Source organism: Neovison vison, chromosome 3 (genome assembly GCF_020171115.1).
Source record: "Neovison vison isolate M4711 chromosome 3, ASM_NN_V1, whole genome shotgun sequence".
Lineage (NCBI taxonomy): Eukaryota > Metazoa > Chordata > Mammalia > Carnivora > Mustelidae > Neogale > Neogale vison.
In genome coordinates, this window is record NC_058093.1 from 159920737 (window position 1) to 159942708 (window position 21972).

The window sequence follows — 21972 nt, forward strand, 5'->3', positions numbered from 1 at the left end:
ATTTAAATCTTACAAGGAAGGTTCAAGTCTTCCTCAGAACACAACTCTGAAAGACCTCACAACAGTGAGACTCTGGCCTTCACCTTGTTATTACTTCTAGTCCTCTTTACCTAGTAGTTCCACAAGGTAGATAAAATGAACATAAGTGTTTCACTAATAATCTTCCAACTGGAAGCTGGTTTACCTAAGTCAGGCGAGACTATGTCTTGCCTTTTCCACAGTGACCAGGTTCGATCTCTGGAAACAGCTAGTAAGAACTTGTCGTTGGGTGAGAAGGCCATCTGCGTGACAGTCAAACTGTGAAAAACTAAATTCTGCACCTGTTTCCAAGACGTAGTGTTCCAAAGAATGATGGCTGCATGTTCTTTCTTAGCTGCCTGGAGAACAGAGATCAAACAAGCAATTTAAGTAGAAATAGACTGGAAAAAGAACTCATATTTTTTAAAATAACATGCTGTTACTATGGGTATATTGTATGTATCTGTATAAATAGGGGAAAATTCTGAGGCAATACATACTACAAGCAGAATCTCCAGGAAGAGGAAGACTGGGATTAGACTAGGTGACTCATCAGAGACAGACACCATCATCACAGTGTTTAAATGTTTTACAAGAATACGTGTGTCTGTTAATTTGTAATTAAGAATTTGGGGCACCTGGGTGGCTCAGTGGGTTAAATGCCTCTGCCTTCGGCTCAGGTCATGATCCCAGGGTCCTGGGATCAAGCCCTCCCTGGGATCAGCAGGGAGCCTGCTTCCCTTCCTCTCTCTCTGCCTGCCTCTCGGCCTACTTGTGATCTCTGTCAAATAAATAAATAAAATCTTAAAAAAAAAAAAAGATAATGGCCCCAAAATTTCCAAATTTGATAAAAACAATAAACATACAGATCCAAGAAGTTCAGTAAAACTCAAGCACAGCCAACATGAAGGAAATTATATCAACAATAATCAAATTGTTTAAAACCAGCAATAAACATAAAATTGCAGTGGGAGGAGGAAAAAAACCCATCACCAAGAAACAAAAAAATTATAGCAGACTCTCATCAGAAAAAATGCAAATAGGGGCACCTGGGTGGCTCAGGGGGTTAGGGCCTCTGCCTTCGGCTCAGGTCACTGTCCCAGAGTCATAGGATCAAGCCCCCCAGCGGGCTCTCTGCTCAGCAGGGAGCCTGCTTCCTCCTCTCTCTCTGCTTGCCTCTGCCTACTTGCGATCTCTGTCACATAAATAAAATCTTAAAAAAAAAAAAAAGAAAAGCAAATTAAAAAAATGGAGCTACATCTTTAATGTACTCAAAGTAAAACCAACAATTTCTTACCCACTATAAAAATCACTCAAAAATTAGGGAGAGACAGATCTGTCAGACAGGCAGAAGTTCAAAAAATTCATGATCAGCAGAAATGCATTACTAGGAATGTTAAAAAATAGCCTTTAAGCAAAAGAAAATGGTATCTGCTGGAAAATTTTTATTTAAATCTCTTCAAAAGATAACTGACTGCTCAAAGGAAAAATGACAAGATCTTGTCAGATTTCTGTGAAGAAGTGTCCAACAATACCAAAGAGTAGGGGGAAACAAAAGTACACTTCTATGAAGTTCTTAAATCATATATGAAATAGTGCAACATTACTTGGAGGCAGACTGTGGCAAATGACAGAGGTGCAGCATGAAATGAAAGACAACCAATAAAATAACACAGTGGTTGTATCTACTAACCAAACAAAAGAAATAAAATGGACTCATAAAAAGCAATAAAGCAATCAATCAATCCAAAATAAGTAAAATGAAACAAAGAAAGGATGGATGAAATAGAAAACAAATAACAAGATGAAAGATTTAAATCTAAGCATATTATTATGTTAAATGTGCCCCTGTTAAAATGGAAGATTATCAAGATGAATAAAAAAGCAAGACCCAACTGTACGCTGCCTTTAAGAAACCCACTTGAAAACAGCTTAAAGTACAAGGACGGAAAAAGATACATAATTCAAGCACTTCTCAAAAGAAAGCTGGAGTGGCTTTATGAGCATTGGACAATGTAGACTTGAGAGCAGAACACAACATGCTGCCAAAAATAGAGAGGATAGTTCTAATTTGTAAAACAAGTCAATCAAGAGAACATAACAAATCATAAATGTTTTAACAGCAGAGCTTTAAAATATATAAAGTAAAACTGACTGAAATACAAGGATTAAAAGATAAGCCTGCAATTATAGTCAAAGATTTCAAAATGCTACTCTCAATAAAACTGAGAGGATGAAGACGACATGAATACTATCAACCAATTTGACGTAATTCATATTTTCAGAACACTCCACCCAACAGAAACAGAATCCACATTCTTTTCAAGTAAACATGGAAATTTACCAAGATTAAATTTCAAAGGACTCAAATCATACTATGTTCTCTGACCACAATGAAATTAAATTAGAAATCAACAGCTATTTGGAAAACATTCAGTATATGGAAACTAAATAATAAATCTCAAAAAAACCTATAGGTAAAAGACAAAAATCAAAGGTAAATTAAAAAACATTTTCAGTTAGGTGAAAATGAATAGACTGCATCAAAATTTATGGAATGCCCCAAAAATAATACTTAGCAATTTACAGCTCTCAACACCTACATTAGAAAGATCTGAAATCAGTGGTCTCAGCTTTAACCTTATTAAACTAGAAACAGAAAAGGAAATGAAATCTAAGAAAAAAATAAACGGATGCCTAGGTGTGGCGCAGTCAGTTAAGTGTCTGCCTTTAGCTCAAGTCATGATCCCAGGGTCCCTGGATTGAGTTCCACATAGGGCTCCCTGCTCCGCGGACAGCTTGCTTCTTCCTCTCCCTCTGGCCCTCCCCCGTTCCAACTCGTGTGCTCTCTCACTTAAATAAAATCTTAAAAAAAAAAACAAACAAACAGCAAAAATCAAAGAAATAGAAACAAAAACAGAAGAAACAGAAGCAGAGGAAAATCAAAAAGCTGGTTATTTGAAAATATCAAAGAACAATTACCATTATTTTCCTGACTAATTCTCAGAATGCTTCCCTCACCAAAACAAAAAGTGCCAGGGCACAGGGTGAGGTGTAAGAAAGAAGACACAAACTGCTGACAGCAGTTATAACAAAGGTGACATCACCAGAGATTCTACCGAGAAATTAAAAGAATTGGAAGAAAGGCACCTGGGTAGCTCGGTTGGTTAAGTGTCTGCCTTTGGTTCAGGTCATTATCTCAGGGTCCTGGGATCAAGCCTCACAGGGCACCTGGGGGGCTTGGTCATTAAGCCTCTGCCTTTGGTCAGGTCACGATCCCATGGTTCTGGGATGGAGCCCTGCATCAGGCTCCCTGCTCAGCAGGAAGCCTGCTTCTCCCTCTCCAACTCCCCCTGCTTATATTCCCTCTCTCACTCTCTGTCAAATAAAATCTTAAAAACAAAACAAAACAAAAAAACCACCACCAACAAAAACCACTTCTCCAAAAAAAAAAAAAAAAAAGATGCTCCACATCATTGGTTATTAGGAAAATGAAAATTACAACCACAATGAGATGTCACACATCAAAAAGAATGTTTACAAAGACTGACCATAACAAACAGAGTGTTGAGGAGGGTGTGAAGCACCAGGAACTCCCACTGCTGCTGGGACTGTGAGATGGTATAATCACTTTGGAAAACAGCTCGGCAGTTTCTTAAACTTTAAATATACATATAGGGGTGCGCGGGTGGCTCAGTGGTTAAGCATCTGACTCTTGATTTGTCATCTCTTAAGGTCTTGGGATCAAGTCCCATGTTGGGCTCTGTGTTCAGTGCAGAGTGCACTTGTCCCTCTCCCTCCTCTCCTCCCCCTGCTTGTGCTGGCTCCTCCCACCCTAAAATAAATAAACTAATTTTTCAATAAATAAACATACATCTAGCACTTCTACTCACAGGTATGTGAGAAAAGAAATGAAAGCATGTATCTGTATGTAGACTTGTATACAGATCTTCACAACTGCTTTACAGATTAAAGCCAAAAACTGGAAACAACTCTAAAGTCCATTAATAAGTGAATACATCAGGGGCGTCTGGGTGGCTCAGTAGGTTAAACGTTTTCCTTCAGCTCAGGTCATGATCTCAGGGTCCTGGGATAGAGCCCCGTTTTGGAGTCCCTGCTCAGTGGGAAGTTTGCTTCTCCCTCTGTCCCTCTCCCAACTTGTGCATGCGCTCTCTCTCTCTCAAATAAATAAAATCTTAAAAAAAAAAAAGTGAATAGATCAACGAATTGTAATGTATCTGTACATGGGAAAACTACTCAGCAATAAAAAGAATAAACTGTTCATACATGCAACAACATGGATGAACCCCAAATTCTTATACGGAATGAAAGCAGCTGGACCACAAAAAAGAAAAAAAAGGAGAGAACATACAGTAGGATTCCATTTATATAAATTTTAGAAGATGCAAAGTACTCTATCATGACAGAAAGCAGGTGAGTGGTTTCCTAAGGATAGGGCAGGAAAGGGTAAGAAGGGACAAGAAAGAGGACTTACACCAAGGGGCAGAGGAAAATTTCTGGGGTTGATTCATTATCTTAATTGTGGTTATGATTTCACAAATATAAATAAATATGTCAAAACTTTTCAAACTGTCCACTTTCAACACACAATTTATAGTATGCAAATAACTCCTAAATAAAGCTGTTAAAAATGTTAGTTTCAGGTGCCTGAGTGGCTCAGTCAGTTGAGCGTCTACCTTCGGCTCAGGTCATCATCCCAGGGTCCTGGGATCCAGCCCCACGTAGGGCTTCCTGCTAGGCAAAGAGCCTGCTTCTCCCTCTTCCTCTGCCACTCCCCTTGCTTGTTCTCTCTCTCTTGCCCTCTTTCTCTCAAATTAAAAAAAAAAAAAAAAAAAAAAAAAAGTTAATTTCAAAGGGAGATACATCCAATCATTTGCCTCACCAATAAAAACCAAATGTGTGGGTAACATCCTCCATTCAAGAAACCCAGCTACCTTCAGGTAAACTTTCAGATTTAAACTTTCCAAGCCACACCTCTTTTCTACTGTTTACTAAAATATGAAATACACAGAAAAAGCATACGAATAACAATAAGAAAGTGGTACACATTTGCTACAAGAAAGCCCGTGTGAAAATGAAAAATAACCAATTAATGACTGACAGTGCCCAAAGCTAAAAATAAATTAGCTGCTCAATAGAAGCATGGCTATTGCTGCTACTAAGCTCTATTCCTTCCACAGGCCCCATAACAAAAGGAAGTAGTCTCAGTACCATCCTCACAGAGGGGACAACCAGCAAAGAACATGAGGCAGGAGAGTTATAGCAGTATTTCTTTCTTTCTTTTTTTTTTTTTAAGATTTTATTTATTTGACAGGGAGAGAGTAGGCAGAGAGGCAGGCAGAGAGAGAGGGGGGAAGCAGGCTCCCTGCTGAGCAGAGAGCCTGATGCGTAGCTTGATCCCAGGACCCTGGGATCATGACCTGAGCTGAAGGCAGAGGCTTCAACCAATGAGCCACCCAGGCACCCCAATCTTTTTTTTTTTTTTAAATAAATGTTTGTTTATTTATTTGACAGAGATCAAAAGGAGGCAGAGGCAGGCAGAGAGAGAGAGAAGGAAGCAGGCTTCCCGCAGAGAAGAGAGTCTGATGTGGGGCTTGACCCCAGGACTCTGGGATCATGACCTGAGCAGAAGGCAAAGGCTTTAACCTACTGTGCCATCCAGGTGCCCCTAGGCGCCCCAATCTTATGATGACTCAATACAGGTGGTGGCAAGAAGCCACAATAAAAGCAGAGAGAGGGGCTCAAGAGATAGGCAGTGCAAGTCATCAGCTTAAAACGAGTAAATTTTAGAAAATGTAGGGAAATATGTGGGTCTCAGACCTTTCAGACACTCCACAGAATATGGGTAAACAGTGAACTGTGAGTTGAGATCACTCTCCCAGGCAGAAGCTTGAAAAGCACTATTCCGCAGTGCCACGTGCTAAGAAGCCAGCCTCACCCCGCCTCATCCCCTCCCTGGCATGGGCTGAGGGACTCCACTCCCTCCAAGCAGTACCATGTCTGCTTCTGGACAAACTGTCAGATGGAGCGGAGCACGCTGGCTTTGACCTTCTCATTCCCCGCTGTCTTCAGGACTCCCAATTATTTCAATTTATTGCATTTTGGGGTCATTTAAAAATACCTCATTAGATAAATCAACTTAAACCAAGTATTTAAGAACAAACGCATGTGGCTGAAACAGACTTAAAATCCAACAGACAAAAAAAAACCTACAGATTTTTTTTTTTTCAAATTTATATATTTTTTAAGTAAGCTACACCCCTTGTGGGGCTTAAACTCACAATACGGAGATCAAGAGTCACGTGCTCTACTGACTAAGCCAGCCAGGTGCCCCTCAGTTGCAAGCTGTTGAAGGGACAGAAGGGAAATGAGACTGCGAAAGCAAGATTCAGAAAAAAGCAAGTTCCAGTGGCCTTTCATGGAGCATTCCGCCTCCATCACCACAACTTTAAGAGCCTGACAACTCAAGCAACATGTGAACAAATGGAGTAAGAAAGTAAAATTCCCTACCTTACATGCTGAGGCAAGCAGAGTCTTTGAATTGCTACAAGCAACACAAAATATTTCATAACCATGTCCATATCTAAAATTTAAAAAGAAAAAAAAAAAGGAATGACTCTATATTAGTATATGTCCCTAATCTCAGGCTGCAGTTTTAAAATGTGAAAAGAACATAAATCTCTCTAACATACAATTCTTTTAGGGACATTACGTTTCTGTCTAGGCAAACATTTAGGGAAAAAACAGAGACTGGCAAGCTTCCTAAAAGTGATCTTCCTGAGTAAAATGCCAGCTTCCTAAAAGTGATACAACTTATTCAAACAATAAGATTAAAATATGAATTTTAACCCCCAACCAGCCAGTACAACAAACAATAAATCCAGAAAAGGTTTTGATGGAGATCCACAAAAGGGAAAAAATAAAAACAGAATAATAAATCTTAAAAGTCCTTTTCAGAAAAGAAAATAAATATGTTATGTCTCTCTACTTTAAAAATGAAGACCAATAAACAAATCCAGTAAATAGAATACATAAGTAATATAAAAATCTATGTGAAGGCCAATTCTTGCCCCTTAGGAAGGCCACTGAAGATTTTTAGATGGGAATGGGGGTAAGAATGTAGGTAAAAGGAAAGCAAAGGAGAAAATCAAATTATGAGGAGAAAAAAAATCACAAGTTAGGACAGAATCAGATCAAAGATCTTAGCACAGTTTAACTTACAGTTTTTGAACTTCAGGCCATAAAGTATTCTGCAGAAGATGATCCTCAGTGGGAGGTTCTATAATAAATGTAAAGCACTGCAATTATTTTTTTCAATTTTCATGTTAATAAGTGAATTCTATAGCCTTTACTTAGGTCAACAGTTAACAGGTATCACACTATATGTACTAATTATTCTACTAAATCACTTTTTTACCACTTCTTACCAGTAAGTACGGAGGGGTGAAAGGCCATTTGTTGATACTCAAAACTAGTACTAGTTAACAGTTCCTCTTCATCAGAAGGCTGAGAAGCTATATCTCCTAGTTTAAAAGAAACACATTAACATCATGAATTAATCCCCATATGCCTATGTCCTATGCACATCCCAATATTAAGACCATCAGAAAGCAGAGGCACCTCAAAGTACTGATTGTACTTCAAAGATGCATCAGTGTGATTCCAAAGCGAAGGGTATTTCTGCTACTCCAGTATTTCCCAAATGTGCTCCTTGAAGCACCAGTCAATTCCATAAAGATTCCTTCCTTTTTCTTTGACCTAACATTTCCCAAACTGATAATCAGACAAATTCTTCAGGCTAGCCGCAGCAGCATGTGCAGTGGGAGTGCTCCATGAAACACACCCTGTGAAAGCTGCACCGATTTCAGGGCCTGCGTATGGGCAGCGCACTCAGCGTGGAATGACTGATGGAAAAAGCAGAGCATGTATTGTGATTCAAAGAAAGAAAAAATCAGGGACATTTAGATGGCACAATCAAGCGGCCGACTCTTGGTACTAGCTTGGGTTGTGGGTATCAAGGCACACTTCAGGCTCTGCACTCAGCAAGGGGTCTGCTTGAGATTCTCTCTCCCTCTGCTCCTCCCCACTTCTCTAAAATAAATACATGAATCTTTAAAAAGTTATTAAAAAAATCAGTAATGAACATGAGATACATGTTATGCAAGTGTGAACTAGGTTTTTTTTTTTTTTTTTTTTTGGAAACTAGGTTTTAAATACCACTATGGATTCACAAAGTTTGGACTCTTTAAGCCTTACCCTGAAAGACAGCTTTATTTGATAACCCCAAAGCAGGGACAGTAGCTCCTTCTGGAAGGTCACCGTCTTGCTGGAATAACAGATATGATATATTTCAAACACTAAAAGTTACCATGACCTCAGGCACATAAAATGTCAAGCTCATAATTGCAGAGGAACAATTTAAAGACCAAGCTGTGTGGATTTTCTGCCCATACTTCCATTTTCCTTGAAATCAACAGATGGAACGCTAAGCAATTACTCTCCAAAGACATGCTGCAGTTAACCCCCACCCCGCCACACCCAATCCACAAAGTCAGCTATCCTCTCAACCATAAGCTTGCCAAACCCTAAGAGCTGCGGGAGTTTCAGAGTCTGATGAAGAGTGCATTACTCTCGTTTCTAGCAAAGAATGGGCTGAAAATGGCATATCTGGGGCTCTACTTCCAAAAGTCTCCCAAGCACATCCCTAATAATGCTCATGCAAAAACCCGTTTTCTAAAAAGGCATACAGTATTTTTCTTAAACATATTTAAATAACTCAATATTTAAAAAAATTTTTTTACAGGGGCGCCTGGGTGGCTCAGTGGGTTAAAGCCTCTGCCTTCAGCTCAGGTCATGTTCCCAGGGTCCTGGGATCAAGCCCCACATCAGGCTCTCTGCTCAGCAGGGAGCCTGCTTCCCTTCCTCTCTCTCTGCCTGCCTCTCTGCCTGCTTGTGATCTCTGTCTGTCAAATAAATAAATAAAATTTAAAAAAAAATTTTTTTTGCAGAGTGCCACTGAAATGCCAATAAACTGCTTCTGCCCTGCAATTTATATCAAATTGTCTCACAAAAAACTATATGCTAACCATCAACACCAGCACATGCTCATATGCTAAGAGCATTTCTCACAATTTAGGCTCTCATACAGGAGCTGGAACCCAACACAAACAGGTGTAGTGGGAATTTAAGCCATCATCAAGAATAGCTACCCAGGACATGAGAGACTGCACGCTTTGTCTCAGAAACCAAGAAAAACAAAGCCCAGAGAAAAGAGCCACAAAAAGCACTCCTACAAACCTATCCCCACATTCACAATGGGAACAAACTCCAAAATACAGCAAGAGGCTTTCCAGCCTAGGGAATCTCTGTATCTTAGGACACGGAATTGAGCGTATACCTGGAGCAAAGCTCTTGTGGAATCCTAGAATCACATTTTGATCCCTAGAACTGAGACATCCTGAAACTAACTGCCCTTCCACCCCCACAGCTCTATATGATAATCCCAATCAAGACTTCCCTTTTGATCTCACTCCCACCGTCTCTTATGATTAGAAACAAGCAAAACAGAACCTGAGATCTTCAAACAATAAAAAAAGCCTGTGTCATGAGGTGCTCAGCAAACACTCAGGGAAATGAAGTTGCGAGTTTATTTCAAATAATTTTCTTACCCAGATTGTGTTAGTTGCCCTGCCTTCAGAGCCTCCAGGCTCAAAGACATCCTATTCTCCCATAACATTTTCCACCCCAAAGTATTTTTCAGGACTTTGTTTAGGGACCCTCCAATAGCACCCACCGGTCTAAATCGTGCCTGCCTCCCCAGGTCCTCCAGCACTTGACTTTCTGTCTCTCCATTTCCCTGGATACACTACTCTTCATCTGAATAGCCTGGGCTACCCTGCTGCTTCCTCACTCTCTCTCCTTCCGACTATCAAGTGTACTTACCCTTTGCAATCTCAGACCAAATTTGTGACCCATCTCTAAGTACAGTAAGGAACCATGTAATGCTCATGCTTCTGTATAACACAACTATCTTCCTAATTTCCCTTCAAAACTACTTCATAATTTTCATAACTTATGTATTTTTATAAGCAGCTCAAATCTTCTGTAAAGAGTATAAACATAAAAAAACTTACCTTTTCAAAATCCAAATGAAGTGCCATTAAACATTTTCTCATTACCTTATTTCAGTCCTCTTTCTTCTATGAATAATTTACTTTAGCCACCAAAAAAATCAATGGTCTCATCTAGTAATTCCAAGTACTTCAGTTCCACTGTTCCCTACCTCTAACCTACAGCTACATGGAAATCTCCCTGAAAATATGACCTATCTCGGGACACCTGGGTATCTCAGTTGGCTAAGCAACTGCCTTCGACTCAGGTTATGATCCCAGTGTCCTAGGATTGAGCCCCACATCGGGCTCTCTGCTCAGCAGGGAGCCTGCTTCCACCTCTCTCTCTCTGCCTGCCTCTCTGCCTACTTGTGAGCTCTGTCAAATAAATAAAATCTTTAAAAAAAAAAGAAAGAAAGAAAGAAAACAAAATATGACCTATTATATATTGTTTTATTGTAGGCACTTAACACAGTGATGGTACACAATATTCCTGCCTTGATTTAACATTTTAACTCTTTACAGTGTTTTAGGCTACTTTTTAAAAAATTTTTCTGGTTTTAACATTTAAATTACTGCATGCCACAGTGTGCACAGAAGTTTTATCAAGGTGATTTGACTTTTTTGTTACCCTTTGAGAAGGGGGAGGGTCAGAGGGAGAAGCAGACTCCCCATGGAGGTGGGAGCCCGATGTAGGACTCGATCCCGGGACTCTGGAACCATGACCTGAGGTGAAGGCAGTCACTTAACCAATGGAGCCACCCAGGCAGCTGAGGAAAAAAAATTTTAAATGAAGTACGTGGATTTAGTTGAAACATTAGAGGAATACTCACATTACAAAGCAAAAGATTCAGTGACTGGCCTGTAATGGCACAAAAGTTTTCCACAAAATTCCGAGGTGCAGAAAATACTCGAAGAACTTTTTCATCTGCTCCAGATACAAACTGAAACCGACTAATCATTGCCAAACATTTCAGGTCATATCCATGTATCTGAGGCCTGGCAATTTCATGCCAGGTCACCTGGGTATTAAAAAAGGATTAAAAAAAAATGATCATACATTTCAGAAGCCATATTCTTTTCAACAAGCAAAATATCAGATGCACAATTATTTATTATGCCATGGAAATATGACCATAGACCGTATTCATCCGTGTTGTTTAATGCTAATTCAATCCTTTTTGTTACTGAATAGTATTCCCTTGTAAAGTTAGAAACACAAACACACACACAACACACACACAATCTTGTTGATCCATTCACATATGATAAGACATTTAGGTTCTTTCCACTTTTTGTCTTTTACTGAAAAAGAAGTTGCGATCATTTCTGTACAAAACTTTGCATGAACATGGACTTCTATTTTTCTTGGGTAAACGCCACCTGTGAGTAAACTATATGGATGTTATCACTGATACATATTTAAATTTTTAAGAAACTATCAAACTGTTTCCCAAACAGGCTATACATTTCACAATCCCACCAGCAGTGCACAAGAATGCCAGCTGCCTGCTCCCTCATCAACACTTGGTACAGTCTTTAAATCATTTTGTTAAGTGTGTAATGGTATCCCATTGTAGCTTTACTTTACATTTCCCTAATGACTAGGGTTCAGAATCTTTTCCTGTCCTTATTTCCTTATACCGTCTGTGAAGAAGTATCTGTTCACATCTTTTGTCCATTTTCTTACAGAATTCGTTTTCCTATTACTAAGTTCTCAGATGTTCGTTATATACCCTGGATTTCAATCGCTTACCAGAGATTTGCTTGGTAAATACTTTCTCCCAGTTTGTAACTTTTCATTTTCCTGACCGTGTCTTTCAAGGAGTAGAATTTTCATATTTTGGTGAAGTCCAATTTATCTGTCTTTTTAGTGGATGATTAATAAACAGATTTCACTAGTTTTCAAGGACTGACTCACAGTCAGTTCTAAGAACTTTTGTCAGAGATTGAAGCTGAGTAGACAAGCTTTCTCTACCATACTGCACAGTTCAGTGGCTTGCCACTGGTAAAGTGTAGTTGCAATTTCTTGAACTCAGGGCAAAGAATGAAAAGTCTATTGAACAAAAGTCACCCTCAATCACTATTACCTAATAGTATATATGACTTTTTTTTTTTTTTTAAGATTTTATTTATTTATTTGACAGATGGAAATCACAAGTAGGCAGAGAGGCAGGAGGAAACAGGCTCCCTGCTGAGCAGAGAGCCCGATGTGGGGCTCGATCCCAGGACCCTGGGATCATGACCCAAGCCGAAGGCAGAGGCTTTAACCCACTGCGCCACTCAGGCGCCCCAGTATATATGACTTTAAAAATTAGCTTTTACTGTAGACTTTACAGTGTTTCCTAATATTATGCATAAAATACAAGGAATAAGTGGATTTTTATGCAGATAGCAAGTAAATAAACTTCAAAAACAACTCTAACACTTAAACTGTCTGAACTGTCAAGAGTATATGTAAGTCTAAGTTTTTTTTTGCTTTTTTTGTTTTTTTAAGATTTTATCTATTTATTTGTCACAGACAGAGGGAGAGAAAGCGAGCGAGCACAGGGAGACAAAGAGGCAGGCAGAGGCAGAGGGAGAAGCAGGCTCCCTGCCGAGCAAGGAGCCTGATGTGGGACTCGATCCCAGGACCCTGGGATCATGACCTGAGCCGAAGGTAGCTGCTTAACCAACTGAGCCACCCAGGCGTCCCTGTAAGTCTAAGTTTTTAAGAAAATACCACTTCCTACCTGCTGTATCATTCTGCACTCCCACCGGCAACACATGGGTACTCTGGCTGCTCAGCACCCTTACGTCCGCTCCTCACTGCCAGTGCTTCTCACTTTGACCACCCCACAGTGCGCAGCGGCCCCGTGTCCCATGCCATTGTTTTCACTTGCATTTCCGTAGTGGCTAACAATGCTGCCCCACTTTTCACGTGCCCGGGGATGTTTTTATAAAAAATGCATTTACAAAAATGTCAGTCAAGTAGGAAGACATTTTACCTGAGATTCATCTTTTCTCTTCCACGGAGCAAAAAGTCGAGTTGTCTGGTCAGTACCAACAGTGATGATAAACTCTCCTTCTGGATCCCACATTAGGTCTTGGACACCATCAAAGTGTCCTGAAATAACAATCTCTGGGGTCCACTCTCTCTGCAATGGAAGTATTCATGACACATCAAAATAATCAGAGATCACTACTACTCAGAATCAAGTCTAATCATGATAATGCCCTCCGCCCTCGAGGCTAATGATGGAAAAGACTGAAGCCCCTGAGCAAGGGAAAAAGCTAAAAACACAAGATGGGATCTTAAAATAAAAGGATCCTAAAATAAAAGGACAGGTTTTCCAATCAAGCATATTATAACTTAAAAGTTCAAATGTGTTTCGTCCTTTAAAGCAGTAACCCAGGGGAAATGCCCCTCCATTCAGCGCATACTGAATGCCTCCTAGAAGCCAAACACTATTTAACTTTTCTCTGCCTCAAAGAACTCCTCTGTAAAAGAGCTACCAAGTTTGTATGGTTGTTAGGCGAATTAGATGAATTTATATCTGTAAAGCACCCAGAACAATGCAATACGCAGCACTATGTGAGTATTTTTCTGTTAAACTACATAATAAAGAGTATTAAATAAGTCAGTAGATTCTGAGATGTGCCTTTTTTTTTTTTTAAAGGATTTATTTATTTTAGGGAGACAGAAAGGAAAAGAGAGTACACCAGCAGGAGGGGCAAAGGAAGGAGGAGAAAGTATCTTAAGCAGACTCCACTCAGCACAGACCCCGGCCCGGGGCAGTGATCTCACACCCTGAGATAATGACCTGGGCCAATACCAAGAATCGGATGCCTAACCAACTGCACCACCCAGGAGCCCGCTGGCTTTATCAAGTAAAAGGAGCTGCAGGTGTAGAGAAGAGAGGCTGAATCAAATCTAGCTAGCCCACCTCCTGAGGGAGCCTGTACCAGCAACCATGTGAACAAAGAGACAATGAAATATAGACAAAATGTCATATGTCTCATCTACAATCATGTTTTGAACAACCTCAAGTAGTGGTAAACAATCTTTGGAGTAAATAAACTTGTAAAAGTAGCTAAAAGGTGACCCAAAGCCAAGGATGATGAATACAGTCAGTGATTAAGCTATTTTCTCATCAAAAAAATTAAAAGGTTGTGACAAAGAAGTGCTATTAATTTCTTCTTCTATGACATAAAAGGTGATTCTAAAGTTAGCACTAATGGGAGTTTCCAAAAAGTTCTGAACAAAGTGCAGCACTTTTGGACTATCAGTACAATTTTGCACTCTAACAGTCCTAAAGTACAGTGTTTGTTTTTAAAATCAGCCCCAAATATAACAGATGTGCCACTCTGGTGTGGGAGGCTGTGCATGTGTCGGGTATATGGCAACTCTCTGGACTTCCTGCTCAATTGTTTGTGAACCTAAAACTTCTTTAAAAAATTAAGTCTATTTTTTAAAAGTCACCTTAAATACATGGGGTGCAGGTATTATAAATCTGAAGTCAAATTATAAGCACAAGCAAAGTTCCTTGAATTCCATCTTCTGGTTTGAGTTTCTTCTTATTCATCTGATGCTTTTATCTATGAAGGCCCTCAAAAACTAAAAGCTGAAATATGGCTCAGAGGCACTCTGAGTTAAGAACAAGATTTATCAAGACTTATCTTGATAAATTTATCAAGTTAATAATTTATTAAGTTAAGAACAAATTTAAAAGTGCCTTAGGGACATCTGGGTGGCTCAGTCAGTTAAGCATACTCCAACTCTTGAGTTTGGTTCACGTCATGATCTCGGGGTCGTGGGACTGAGCCCGACATCCGGCTTCATGCTCAGCAAGGAGTCTGCTTGGGATTTTCTCCCTCTCCCTCTATCCCTCCCCTACCCACACACATGTGCGCACTCTCTATCTCAATTAAATTTTAAAAATCTTTGGGACGCCTGGGTGGCTCAGTTTTAAGCAGCTGCCTTCAGCTCAGGTCATGAACCCAGCGTCCTGGGATCGAGTCCCACATCGGGCTCCTTGCTCGGCAGGGAGCCTGCTTCTCCCTCTGACTCTGCCTGCCACTCTCTGCTTGTGCTCGCACTCGCTCTACCTCTCTCTCTGACAAATAAATAAATAAAAATAGAATCTTAAAAAAAAAAATAATTTTTTTTAAATCTTCAAGAAAAAAAAGTGCCTTAGCTTATGATCCCCTGGCTCATTCCACAGTAGAAACAGTCCTTTGTTTTTTGGTGTGTGCGTACAGTTGATACACAGTGTTACACTAGTTTCAGGTATATAACATAGTGATTCAACATATCTATGTATTATGCTATGCTCCCACCATTTGATTCATTTAAACAGTCATGGTAAAGCTTCATGACCAAAATCACTTACAGGCAAACAGAAATACGAATTTCTACTACTCGTACTTTAACTATTAAGGCAGCACATAGTGAATATAACATGTGATTGCTTTATTCTTACTATTCATTCATCCATGCATTCCACATTTTGTACCAGAACACAGGGATACTGTCTTCCTTATCCCTGTGTTCTGGTACATAATCTGTTCTCACAGAGCTTACAATCTAGTAGAGAAGCCAGGCAATTATATAACGGATTCCCATAAAGTATGATAAGGGCTCACCATGTAGCATGTAGGTTTTCTACCAGTTCTAGTTAAAACAGCAGTTCTCAACTGTTTTTCTGCCATAACTCCCTGAAGGATGATATTTCCAGTGAGGCAACACTGGAAGAGTCAAGGTTATGTTCTGTTATCATCAAGGCTACTAGTTTCATTCTTTTTCCTCACATCAGAAAAGTATATTGGAATCTGAGTGAATGGGAATAATACATATAGATAAAATTCAATTAACTTGGATGTAAATAAAAATAGCTTGAAAGCACATCATTCTTAAACTGACCTTGCTCTGAACTTCAAAATGGATCATGCACACTATTATCTTAGAACATTTAAACACGGAACACCCAACTAGCTCCCGTGTTAGCTGTTTGATACTTTAAAGAACTGCTTTTGAAATACACTGATTTGAGAGAAAATATTTACAGTAAGGACAGGAAAGGGAGTATTTTACTTAGGTGACACACAATATCGCATTAGTTTTAGACATACACGGTGATTCGGAAAGTCTATGCATAATGCTGCGCTCACTCACCACAGTGCAGCTCCCACCTGTCACCATACAACACTATTACAGCACCACAGACTGTGTTCCTTATGCTGTATCTTTTATTTCCATGACTTATTCACTCCATAACTGGAAGTCTGTACCTCCCACTCCCCTTTACCTACTTGGCCCAACCCCTACACCCTCCTTCCCCTCTGGCAACCATCAGTTTGTTCCCTGTATATATAGGTGTGATTCCATACAAGTAGAAACGATCTTGAAGGTCAACACCAAATGGAAAATACAAGAGAAAAAGTCTAAATCATTTCATGCATGAAAAGTTGAATCTTCACATATGACACAACTAGTACAAAGCCCACCAACTAAAGGTTATGCAAATCTGTGAATTTTTACTTTATAAGGGAAGCCTTGAGATGCACATTCAAAATCTATGGACTCAATGCTCTTGTTTCTTTCATTTATTTACTTAATTTAAAATACACAAATATACTATCCCATACGTACCAGGCGCAGTTTTTCATACTGCACAAATATGAACTCATTTAAGCATCAGAGAAACCTTATGAGTAGATGCTATTTTTTTTAATGTTTAATTTTTTTATAAACATATAATATATTTTTATCCCCCAGGGTACAGGTCTGTGAATCGCCAGGTTTACACACTTCACAGCACTCACCATAGCACATACCCTCCCCAATGTCCATAACCTCACCACCCTTCTCCCAACCCCCCCCCCTCCGTAGATGCTATTTTTAACCACACCTCACAGAGGAGGAACCTGAGACAGAGGTTAGGCAGCAGATCAAAAGCAAATTAAAAAGTAAGAGACCAAATAATGTTAAGAGGCAGTTATATGGCTAGAGAAAGATTACCTCTTTTTGAGAAGAGACTAACAATAATAAAAAAAATTGTAGAAGAGCCCAGTATTTAGAGGATCATTTAAAATTACACTTATGAACAGCCCTGAGAGCATTAATACATTCCTTCAAAAGTAACAGGTAGTTTTATGGCCCTTTTGTCAGTCATTCATCAGTAATTATCTAGGGATTACCCAACTATCCAAGGAAAGACCAAATTATGTTATCTCCCTGAAGAAGACAGTGAAGTTAGAAACATTTTAGGAAACACTCCCATCAAAAAAATTATAGAATTTAAAGGCAGAGCTTAAAATTTACATAGTTTAAAGTTCACTTATGTAGGAAGTTTACCTATGTGCAAATTTCAAAACCTCAACAATGCTGGACAAATGACGACTTTAAAATTGAGAAAAGCTAAGTTTCTTACTTAGTATAACTACAGTTTAATGTCTATAAGAAGTTATGTCATTTGAATTTAAACACCTCTACTATGTTTCTGCAGAGTATTCTAAGTCTGTAGCATAGTTTACATAGGTTTCATTTCGCTCTATTTGATAACAAATACTTTATTTAAAAACGCTTTTCTTACTGGATTTGCCGCATTCTGTTTCCAAAGGTGCAATGCTCCATGGAAAGCATGAGCAATGATCATGGAACCATCTTCATTGAATTGGCAATCATAAAATCCCAGAGTATTTCCACCTACTTCCCCTACTCGAACCTATGCATAATAGAAAACAATGCGTAATCAATATTCCACACTTCTCACAGTCCAGAGATTATTACGTTCCATGTAACAATCTATGTTAACAATGATATTAACTCTCTGTGCATGTTAGCATGCATAGAGAGTTAACATCAGCAGCTCCAGGAACATAGACTTGGGGGTTAAATATTGTTTATCAAACCCAACATCCTGTTCCTTAAATGGTCACCTTTTTTAAGATTTTATTTATTTGACAGAGAGAGAGCACAAGTAAGCAGAGCGGCAGGCAGAGGGGGAGAGAGAAGTAGGCTCTCTGCTAAGCAGGGAGCCTGATGCGGGGCTTGATCCTAGGACCCTGGAATCATGACCTGAGCCAAAGGCAGCCGCTTAACCAACTGAGCCACCAAGGCGTCCCACATTTTTTTTTTTAAAGATTTTATTTATTTATTTGACAGAGAGAGATCATGAGTAGGCAGAGAGGCAGGCAGAGAGAGGGAGGAAGCAGGCTCCCTGCTGAGCAGAGAGCCTGATTCAGGGCTCGATCCCAGGACCCTGAGATCATGACCTAAACTGAAGGAAGAGGCTTTAACCCACTGAGACCCCAGGCACCCCAAAGAGTTACATTTTTACCTGTTCTAGCCAAACTCCTGACTCTTCATCTGGAGCCCAGAGAATCATGGTTTTATCCATTGAGGCAGACAACAATCTCATTGGCTGCTGAAGAACACCATCTGAAGAATAAAAGCTAATGCCTTTAAAATGACCAACAAGCATTTTGTTTGTAGATTACCAGAAAAACACGACATGGGTTACCACAAGAACATTCATGTGCAGCATTACGCTAGCAAAATTTTTAGAGATACTGACAGAAGTCTACCATCAGAAGAACAGATGACTGAGTTGTGATATATTTAGACAAAGGAATATTATACTTCAATAAAAATAAATTAGAGCTACAGAAATCATTACGGATACAGATCCAAAACATGTTAAGCTAAAAAGGCAAGTTATAAGAGAATACATATTGATATCAAGTTTTAACAGCTGTAAAGCAATACTGTTTGTGGCTACATAGAACGTGTAGCAGAAGTATAAAAACGCTCATGGGAATGATATGGAGTAAATTCAGTCCTGCAGTTGCCCTAAGGAAAGAATGGAGGGGAAAGGGTTCAGGAAAGAATACACAGGGGTCCCTCAATACCAATGATATCTTTTTTTTTTTTTTTTAACTGCAACAAATATGGCATATCAGTAACAGATGATGATGATTACCTGAGTATTCATTATTGACATTTTCTTTCTTTTTTTTTTTTTTAAAGATTTTATTTATTTATTTGACAGAGAGAGATTACAAGTAGGCAGAGAGGCAGGCAGAGAGAGGAGGAAGCAGGCTCCCTGCTGAGCAGAGAGCCCGATGCGGGACTCGATCCCAGGACCCTGAGATCATGACCTGAGCCAAAGGCAGCGGCTTAACCCACTGAGCCACCCAGGCGCCCCAATTATTGACATTTTCTATTCTTGCCCTAGGGAAGGGGCTAGGGGAAGAATATGAGGCTTGTGCTTTGTTCAGCTCCACATTTTGCAGCACCAGCTTCAGCATCCAACCATCACTCCATAAACGGAGATTTGAGAGCAAAAAAAGTGGAAGAAAGTCTTGTTTTTTCATAAATATTCTATCTCAGTATTACAGCAACTTCTATTTCCATGGGGGCAAAGGTTCCAGTGAAGTTGAAGTTGACTTAAAAGTCAATTTCTCTTAAATCCCTTAATGACTAGATGAAAACTAATTCTAAAGAGAGTTAAAAAGGCTGTGGTGGTTTCAGTATCACAGCATCAATCACACTTTTCACACTCAGCAGTATACATTTCAATGGAGTTGAGTGCCCAGCAGAACATGTCCAGCAGCTGCATATTATACTCTGCCAACTTAAAAATGTCTTATTTTTGAGATTTTTACTTATTTTTAACTGCTTTTTTTAAAGATTTTAAGTAAACTCTACACTCAACATGCGGCCCAGATTTATAACCCTGAGATCAAGAGTTGCATGCTCTCCTGGCTCAACCAGCCAGATACCCCTATTTGAGATTTTTAATCAAACTAAAAAAGAAACAAACCCTCTACTTCATTTGGTCAGCTTACAGATTTAGGTGAAATGAGGAATACGGTTTCTTTTTTTCCTACCTTTGTGGAAGGAGGGCTGCCAATGAACTGCATTTACCCAGTTTTCATGACCAGCCAGCACAGTCTCCAGAGTAACTGCAAATGCTATTTTAATGCCTATAACAAAAACAATGACACATTCTTTTCTCAAAGCCCTTTGAAAAAGAATTTCCATAACCAAGGTGTACAATTACATATGCCCCTTCAAAAATCAGAACATGATTTAGATTCTATGAAAGAGTGCATTCAACAAAAAAACAAATTCCATTAATTTAATCCACTGTTGAGAATTATGGAGAAAAAAGTTCTAAAGATATATAAATTTTTCTCTAGTCATAAATACATGTTAATGAATGTGTTCAATTTTAAAGTTTTATGGAACAGCTACTGTTATAGTCCAATTAAAAAGCAAAACCAAGGGGCACCGGGGTGGCTCAGTGGGTTAAGCCTCTGCCTTCAGCTCAGGTCATGGTCTCAGGGTCCTGGGATGGAGCCCCGCTCACTGAGGGCTAACTTTATAATTTAGGTGAACACTCAAAAGTATTTCCTTCAAATACAACATTCCAGTAGCACCTACCACACAGGGGTACTGTTCTGATTCCTGACAGTAAGAAAACCAGAATTATATATACCACTCCAATGTAGTACTTTGGCTTGTGACTCATTCAGTAAAGGTATGGATAAATCTCTTTATTCCTTTAGTTCTTTCTATGCTAAAACTGCAAATTTGGCATCACTGTATAAATTAATTTACTGAGAAAACATTAAACATTTTTCAGCAATTTTTAAAAATCTTACTGATATGGTTAGAAAAAGTAAGTTTCATGGACGAAATATAACTTATCCTCAAATTTAAAAAATGCATAGTATAAGTTTCAGGTATGGATTGAATACTTTTTTTTTTTAAGATTTTATTTATTTATTTGACAGACAGAGATCACAAATAGGCAGAGAAGCAGACAGAGAGAGAGGAGGAAAGCAGGCTCCCCGCTGAGCAGAGAGCCCGATGTGGGGCTGGATACCAGGACCCTGGGATCATGACCTGAGCTGAAGGCAGAGGCTTTAACCTACTGAGCTACCCAGACGCCCTAAGATTGGATATTTCTGAAAAACTAACTTCCGCACAGGTATACAGCAAAACAAATAAATAAATGAGCTAGGAAGCTGTTACATCAAATATTTTCATTATTACTCACTTTCATTTTCTATTGTAAAAGTATTCTCCTTCAGTTTTATATTATCATCATCTTGAATTTCTAAAGATGTTGATTTTATATACAGTCTCCATATTCGTATCAGGCAATCTTGTGAACAGCTTGCTAGGAAAAGATCTCTACCTAATAAAACAACAAATGTTATCATTTTTCGAACATTATATTCTTAAACTTAGGTATAAGACTTTCTGCTCTACACTATGCTGATTTCTAGATTTCCTAAAAAAATAAATGAGAATTTGCTTCCCTACCCTTCATTCATTTGACCTACATTCTTTTTTACTAGCACTGGCAAACATACATACAATGCTAATGTATAACATTCTTATACACAGTCCACAAAATTCTACAAAGAACTCAAGAACATCTTTATGTGTAATAGTCAGCTAGTGTCCTCTTCAAAACATCAACTAGTTTCATCCTCTATCTCCCCAATTAATAGTTAACAAAGGGGTTAAGTATCCTCTTTTCTAATAGGGACAATAGAAAAATGTTACAGACAAAGAAAACGTAACACAAAAGAAGGTGCCTTCCTGAAGTTCCACACACTTGTCCCATTATGTATTTCAGCAAGATTTCATACTGACCGAAGGTTGCCCAGTCCACGCCTCTTATCCAATCCTCATGTCCACAGAGAAAAAGCACTTTCTGAAACTAGTAAGAAAACAAAAATCATTGGGCTTAATGGAAGAATTTAATATTTTCATGTATATCAGTGATTTCATTAGGTCACAGCAAGTCCTAATGCACTGTTTGTT

The 21972-nt window shown here is 39.0% G+C and overlaps 1 protein-coding gene across 1 annotated transcript in view; it reads right to left on the reverse strand.

Annotated features, from left to right (window-relative positions):
- The window catches only part of ELP2 (elongator acetyltransferase complex subunit 2), a 43706-nt gene that overhangs the window by 9678 nt on the left and 12056 nt on the right, over positions 1-21972 (reverse strand). Inside the window, exons 7-18 of the mRNA XM_044243145.1 lie at positions 21802-21868; positions 21197-21337; positions 20022-20117; positions 18470-18570; positions 17723-17854; positions 13136-13285; positions 10982-11170; positions 8296-8365; positions 7467-7562; positions 7261-7318; positions 6550-6622; positions 185-377 (exon numbers count right to left, since the gene is read on the reverse strand). Of these exons, the coding sequence (XP_044099080.1) occupies positions 185-377; positions 6550-6622; positions 7261-7318; positions 7467-7562; positions 8296-8365; positions 10982-11170; positions 13136-13285; positions 17723-17854; positions 18470-18570; positions 20022-20117; positions 21197-21337; positions 21802-21868 (1366 nt within the window). The remainder of the gene's footprint in view (positions 1-184; positions 378-6549; positions 6623-7260; positions 7319-7466; positions 7563-8295; positions 8366-10981; positions 11171-13135; positions 13286-17722; positions 17855-18469; positions 18571-20021; positions 20118-21196; positions 21338-21801; positions 21869-21972) is intronic.